A 7,151-nucleotide genomic window follows, 5' to 3' on the forward strand; every position below is an offset into this window, starting at 1 on the left:
CTTTCCCTGAAGGCTGGATTATCTCAACTCTGTAATTCTCTGACCCTCCAGTTTTCTCCAGGGTCAGTCGTTACACCACACAAACAAGGTAGGGGATTGGGGACGGGATAGACAGGGTCAATCTTCAAACACTTTCATTCCAAATACGATCGTATCCTTTCCTTTTGTAAAGGCAGGCAGGAAAAAGCTGAAGGATAAGGAATGTGCTTAGAGTATGAAAACTAAAAGTCGGCAAAAGAATATATACATATCCCAGACCAAATCCTGCCAAACCGTCCGAATGAGTAAAGGGAAATCCTGACGCTCCACAACCCCTCAACTTCGCAACTTGGGCTTTCTCCAAAACCAAGAAATTGGCGGTGCGGCTCTCCATGACGTCATACCACAGGCACTCCAATCCCACGTGGGGGAGCTCTTGGTCCCGCCTCTCCTGAAATGGTGCACCACGCCTTCTCCTCTTTATTACCAATCCAATGCCGCCCCTGAGCCCCTTTCTTCCTTTTCCCGCCATCCCAGACCTCCCATCTTGGTCTTCGGGCCCAATCAGGGAGGCCCTACCTATCCGAAACCCGCTGCCTTCCCCGCGGAAGAGGGGAGGAGTTTCAACCTTTTAACTCCACCTTGGTCTGTGCAGCGCGGACCAACCCAAATCGCCAGAAAGGAGGGGCGTGGCTTGAAGTCCCCCACCTCCATCCCGGGGATCACGTTTTGCCACTGGAGGGGGGAGCTGATCGCAGGACTAGGCAACCTCCAGCCAGTCCCTGGGTCGGGCGGATCCTCCCAGAGGTGGCACAATGGAGCGATCTCCAGGAGAGGGCCCCAGCCCCAGCCCCATGGACCAGCCTTCTGCTCCCTCCGACCCCACTGACCAGCCCCCCGCTGCTCACGCAAAGCTAGACCCAGGTTCTGGAGGCCAACCTGCTGGCCCTGGCGCGGCGGGTGAGGCCCTGGCGGTGCTGACTTCGTTCGGGAGGCGGTTGCTGGTGCTGATACCGGTGTATTTGGCCGGGGCAGTGGGACTCAGCGTGGGTTTCGTGCTCTTCGGCCTCGCCCTCTACCTGGGCTGGCGCCGGGTCCGCGATGAGAAAGAACGGAGCCTTCGAGCAGCGAGGCAGCTACTGGACGACGAGGAGCAGCTCACGGCGAAAACTCTTTATATGAGTCATCGAGAGCTACCTGCCTGGGTGAGCGACCACCCTCGGTCCTCTGTGCAGCATAGCCCCCTTCCACTCCTTCCGTCTGGGGCTTTTCCTCCTTATGCCTAGAGTCAGCTCCCCGCCTGGGGACAGTGGGCCCCGGACTTTCCCCTCTCTTCCCGCTAGCTGCCTGCCTGCTGGACGCGCCACTCTTGGGACCGACTGCTGACTCTCCCCACCCACCCTTTCCCACGCCCAGACTGGATCCTTCCACAGAATCAGGACTTCTTCCTCTACTCTTGGGCAACAGCAGTCATAACATCTGGGGACCCCGTCTCAGACGAAGCTGTCCCTCCTAGCCAAGCCATCTTCAACGCCCCTCTTGCTTTTGGTGCCACTCGCGCCTTTGCTGTTCCTGGAAATCCTGGTCCCGTTACCTCTCAAAGGTTTCCCTAGTCTTTGCTATGCTCCTCGAGACTTTTTACCTACTTAAGGCCTTACGGTTCTCTCTTTTCTCGCTTTTATCCCCGGGTATCCGCTGGAACCCAGCCCCGGCCCCTGGACGACCCACAGGCAGCCACCTTCAGGCCTCCAGCCGCCAGGCTGCAGCGCGGCAGAGGCGGCTGCTGGAGGGAGGGCGGGGTACGGGAGGAGGTGGTGCGGCTGCTGCAGTGCCCGCGGCCCACACTCCCCCCCACCCCCTCGGCCGGCCACACCCGTTTCCGGACTGTGGGCTGCGCTTGTTCCGTTGGGGCAGAGACCCTTATTTCTGCGGCGGCCGAGTCTGCTGTGCTGAGGCGGATGCCTTCTCTTTAGCCTTGCAGAGGCAAAGCCCGTTACCCGGCCCCTCCCAGCAGAGGTGCCAGTCTAGGGGGAGAATGGTAGCAGAGAGGAGTCAAAATTGACACTAGGCAGACACAGCCAAACTTCCCAGGCCTTGGACTGGAAAGGGGAGGAGAAAGAGGGTGAAATGGCCCTAGGGGACCTGTAGCCTAGGCAGCAAGTGTTTGTCTCCTCCTCGTCATCATGGAAACCAATCTACCCCCAATACAAAGCACAGGTGTCCTTTCCCTTTAAAGGAGTCACACAGAGAAAGATAGAGGAAAAGAAAAAAAAACAAAAAACAAAAAAACACGCACACACACACACCCCAAAAAACCCACAAAGCCAGGCCGAATTAGGTCTTCTGGCCCCTCCCTGACTCAAGGAAGGACTTGCTTCCCTCTTCACCTTCCTGCTCTAGAAGCCTGGTCTGAAGGGAGTTGAGAAGGCAGGAGTTTTTTTTTGTTTTGTTTTGTTTTGTTTTGTTTTGTTTTGTTTTGTTTTGTTTTGTTTTAGACAGAGTCTCTCACTCTGTTGCCAGGCTGGAATGCAGTGGCCCGAACTTGGCTCACTGCAACCTCCACCTCCCCGGTTCAAGCGATTCTCCTGCCTCAGCCTCCTGGGTAGCTGGGATTACAGGCATGCACCACCATGCCCAGCGAATTTTGTATTTTTTGTAGAGATGGGGTTTCACCATGCTGGTCAGGCTGGTGTCGAACTCCTGACCTAGTGATCCACCAGCCTCGGCCTCCCAAAGTGCTGAGATTACAGATGTGAGCTACCGCGGCCAGCCTGGAACCAGGACTTTTTAAATCCCAGGATTCCCTGAAACTTTGATTTGACTGGGCCTCCCCCTCCAGAAAGAATGTGCCCTTCTCCTTCTCCTGCTCCTCTCTCTCTCAGCAGCTGTCATTTCACCACATCCCTGAGCTACCCACAGGGCAACAATGTGACCTCTACCCTGTCAGCTCCCCTTATTAGAGAGATCTCAGCCCCCAAATTCTGTGAGGAATAAACCTTTGGGGCATCCCAGCCCCTCATCCACCCTGAGTGTGAGGAGTCTGTCACACTTACACACTCCCTCTCCTCTGTGGTATACCACCAGCATCTTGGTAGGAAACCAGAGGCGAGGGTGTGCACGTCACTGTCTCTGCCTTCCCCACCTCCAGGTCAGCTTCCCAGACGTGGAAAAGGCTGAATGGCTCAATAAGGTGAGGATTGATTTGATTTTTAGTCTTCGTGAGGGGAGAATGGGAATTTGTTTCTTCTTGCCAGACCCACCCTCATCCCTCAGTGCTCTCCGTAGGGATTCTGAAGGAACTTGCCTTGAGAGGGAAGACTGGGTTCTCCTCTGACCATCTCTCTTTCCTCCCAGATTGTGGCCCAGGTCTGGCCCTTCCTGGGCCAGTATATGGAGAAACTTCTGGCTGAGACTGTGGCTCCGGCTGTTAGGGGATCTAACCCCCATCTGCAAACATTTACATTTACACGAGTGGAACTGGGTGAAAAGGTATGTGTGGAGGAGGAAAAGTGAGGCGGTGGGATAGGGAGGGTGAGTGACCCGGAGTAGACTGAGGTACTTCTCCCTTTCCCTCCCCTGTCTCAGGACTTTCTCTCTCCCTAGCCATTGCGCATCATTGGAGTCAAGGTTCACCCAGGTCAGAGAAAAGAGCAGATCCTGCTGGACTTGAACATCAGGTAATACCACTCACCACTCTTACTGCTTCCCCTTCAATGTGTCCTGGTCAGTCCAGGCTACTTCACTCCCCTTCCCCGCAACTTCAGCCAAGCACTAACCCTCTTGGTTCTCTTCTTTACCAATCCCCAGCTATGTAGGTGATGTGCAGATTGATGTAGAAGTGAAGAAATACTTCTGCAAAGCAGGAGTCAAGGGCATGCAGGTAGGCCATATGTCAGGGGGCCCACATAATAGGGAATGTTTGTCCTACGTTTCATGGGATATGGGGAACTGTGAGGTTGGAAAGACCAAGGCTGAGAAAGTCTGGGAGGACAGAAGAGGGACTTTTCTGGGGAAAGGCTTTGATTTTCTCTTCTTGCCTCAGCTACATGGTGTCTTGCGGGTGATTCTGGAGCCACTCATTGGGGACCTTCCCATTGTGGGGGCTGTGTCGATGTTCTTCATCCGACGCCCGGTAAGGGAAAACAATGAAGGGGTATGGGGAAGCAGGGGAAGCAGAGAGGACTGGGAGGATGAGGGCAGCCAGTGATGCGGAATGAGAAGGGAATTGACAAGAAGGCCGAGGGGTCTGGCAACTGTTGGATGGGTATGACCACACCCCATAGGATCTGTCCTGACCCCTGCTCTTTCCCTGCAGACCCTAGACATCAACTGGACAGGGATGACCAACCTGCTGGATATCCCAGGACTTAGGTATCAAGGACTTACTGAGCATCTGCTGAGTGTTCCAGTGCTGGGTTGGGGGTTTAAGGGACACAGAGCAGTCAAAGATGCTGCTTGTGTCCTCTAGGAGCCTCAACTTCAGTTGGGGAGCGAAGACAAATACCCCTGGAAAGTTTGATACTGTGATTTTTCTTCGGGTTGAGGGAGCAGGTAGGGAATGAAGAGGGCTGAAGACTGCAAAAGGCAATGGGGATGGCAGTGAAGAAGGGAGAGAGCAGTAGGTGGGGAATTAGGGTAGAAGAGTAGCACAAAGGATTTTTACAAAAGGACTTTCTTACAGCTTTAGGTGTGGGAAACATAGTTGGGGTTAGGAGAAAATTGAAGTTGAGGCCATACCCATTGCTTTCTACTCCCCCATTCAGCTCACTCTCTGACACCATGATCATGGACTCCATCGCTGCCTTCCTCGTGTTGCCCAATCGATTACTGGTGCCCCTTGTGCCTGACCTTCAAGATGTGGCTCAATTGCGTTCCCCTCTGCCCAGGGTATGGCCTTTTCCCCACTAGATAGATCCTTCTCTCAGGAACCCCTTGCTGGGTCCTTAGTTTCTCACCATCTGATTCCTTCCTCCAGGGCATTATTCGAATTCACCTGCTGGCTGCTCGAGGGCTGAGTTCCAAGGACAAATATGTGAAGGGCCTGATTGAGGGCAAGTCAGACCCGTACGCACTTGTGCGTTTGGGCACCCAGACGTTCTGCAGTCGTGTCATTGATGAAGAACTCAACCCACAGTGGGGAGAGACTTATGAGGTGGGAGAGTTGAGCAGCTGTGTGAAATGGGGAAGCCCCAGGAGGCCGTGAGAGAAGATGCTGATGAGATGATCCTCACAGCTGCAGCCCCATGAGACACTCAGCCTTCTGTGTTCCCCAGGTGATGGTACACGAGGTCCCAGGGCAGGAGATTGAAGTGGAGGTGTTCGACAAGGATCCAGATAAAGATGACTTTCTGGGCAGGTGAGACTCTGCCTGTTAGGATTCTAAAGCCCATGCTGGCCGGGTGCGGTGGCTCACGCCTGTAATCCCAGCACTTTTGTTGACCAAGGCTTGCGGATCATGAGGTCAGGAGATCAAGACCATCCTGGCTAACACCGTGAAACCCCATTTCTACTAAATATACAAAAATTAGCCGGGTGTGGTGGCAGGCGCCTGTAGTCCCAGCTACCTGGGAGGCTGAGGCAGGAGAATGGCGGGTGAACCCAAGAGGCGGAGCTTGCAGTGAGCCAAGATCGTGCCACTGCACTCCAGCCTGGGCGACAGAGCAAGACTCTGTCTCTAAAGAAAAAATAATAATAAAAAATAATAATAATAGAGCCCATGCTACCGAGGTTCTGGAGGTAATTATACTCACCTTCTGGGCCTGGGAATAATGTATCATTTTCCTTCCTAACCTCCCCACCCCTAACCCCTACCATGCACACATTCACGCATGCAGGTGAATATCTCCTGAGAGGAATAAGGGAGTCTGAGATCTGCCAGTCATTTCTCGGTGGGTGAGTGGAGGGCCACTGACCTGCTGCTAATTACAACACTCCCCTTTTCTTCCTTTCACTACCCTCTCCCCTCCCCATCCCAGAATGAAGCTGGATGTAGGGAAGGTGTTACAGGCTGGTGTTCTGGATGATGTAAGTTGGGAGAAGAGGAAGGTGGGGGCTGATCTCACCCTTTGGGCAGATGGTAGTTGCTACATTGGTAGGGAAGTAGTTAAGCAGATATCTGATCTCTACTACCTCTCAATTTCTTCTAGTGGTTCCCTCTACAAGGTGGGCAAGGCCAAGTTCACTTGAGGCTAGAATGGCTGTCGCTTTTGTCAGATGCAGAGAAACTGGAGCAGGTACACCACATGGGAAACAGGAAGCTGGCAGGGGAGAAGTAGGTAGCTGGAAATGTAGGGGACTTGGAACGGGGACCAAGATCTGACTACTACTACCCCTCCCCAGGTTCTACAGTGGAATCGGGGAGTCTCCTCTCGACCAGAGCCCCCATCAGCTGCCATCTTAGTTGTCTACCTGGATCGGGCCCAGGATCTTCCTGTGAGTTTGGCTGGGTGAACAGGAGCCCTGGATGTAGCATTCCCCAACCCTGCCTTGCTGAGGATGCAATTGTCACCGCCTGCTTTGCTCCAGAAGTATCAGCATGTAACACAAGGGTCCCAGGGAGGGGATCAGATCCATCTCAGGGAAAGGATTCTGATGCGATCCCACCTTCCTTCACCAAAACCAAAACCAAATCCCCCAAGATGGTGACCTCTGAATTGTACCCACCACAGCTGAAGAAGGGGAACAAGGAACCCAACCCCATGGTACAACTGTCAATTCAGGATGTGACTCAGGAGAGCAAGGTGAGGGCCAGGACATCATTGTCAGGGGCCAGGTGGGACAGGGAGAGGCCTGTTCTTGGAATGGTTTCCCCTTTAGAATGCCTGTTATGTGCAGAGGTTTTCTGGAGAAACAGGAGTGGTGCTGTGGTATACACCCTTAATCCCTCCTCCACATCTCCAGGCTGTCTACAGTACCAACTGCCCAGTGTGGGAGGAAGCATTCCGGTTCTTCCTACAAGACCCTCAAAGCCAGGAGCTCGATGTGCAAGTGAGATAATCACCTCTTCATCCCCTCTTGAATACCCTATTGTGTCTATCCAGATTAGTACCATTTTTCCTTTCCTTCTTTTCCCTTCATTCCGATTTTTAATGCATCTACCTAGACTCCCCACCTCCCTGAATATCTCTCCACTGTTCCCCAACTGTTGCTCCAGAATACTTTTTTTTTTTTTT

General features: G+C 53.4%; 1 protein-coding gene across 2 annotated transcripts in view; it reads left to right on the forward strand.

Moving 5' to 3' along the window:
- The first annotated feature begins 529 nt into the window (after positions 1–529).
- Positions 530–7,151, forward strand: part of ESYT1 (extended synaptotagmin-like protein 1) — a 16,611-nt gene continuing 9,989 nt past the window's right edge. Inside the window, exons 1-15 of one of the 2 annotated variants that reach the window (XM_011970019.1) lie at positions 530–1,184; positions 3,128–3,169; positions 3,334–3,468; positions 3,583–3,656; positions 3,787–3,859; positions 4,022–4,111; positions 4,295–4,350; positions 4,743–4,866; positions 4,955–5,131; positions 5,253–5,335; positions 5,955–6,003; positions 6,126–6,212; positions 6,319–6,411; positions 6,618–6,719; positions 6,880–6,966. In XM_011970019.1, the coding sequence (XP_011825409.1) occupies positions 795–1,184; positions 3,128–3,169; positions 3,334–3,468; positions 3,583–3,656; positions 3,787–3,859; positions 4,022–4,111; positions 4,295–4,350; positions 4,743–4,866; positions 4,955–5,131; positions 5,253–5,335; positions 5,955–6,003; positions 6,126–6,212; positions 6,319–6,411; positions 6,618–6,719; positions 6,880–6,966 (1,662 nt within the window). In that variant the 5' untranslated portion in view covers positions 530–794. The remainder of the gene's footprint in view (positions 1,185–3,127; positions 3,170–3,333; positions 3,469–3,582; positions 3,657–3,786; positions 3,860–4,021; positions 4,112–4,294; positions 4,351–4,742; positions 4,867–4,954; positions 5,132–5,252; positions 5,336–5,954; positions 6,004–6,125; positions 6,213–6,318; positions 6,412–6,617; positions 6,720–6,879; positions 6,967–7,151) is intronic. The other variant, XM_011970020.1, reaches the window with a different exon arrangement.

This window comes from Mandrillus leucophaeus, unplaced genomic scaffold (assembly GCF_000951045.1).
Source record: "Mandrillus leucophaeus isolate KB7577 unplaced genomic scaffold, Mleu.le_1.0 Scaffold922, whole genome shotgun sequence".
NCBI lineage: Eukaryota > Metazoa > Chordata > Mammalia > Primates > Cercopithecidae > Mandrillus > Mandrillus leucophaeus.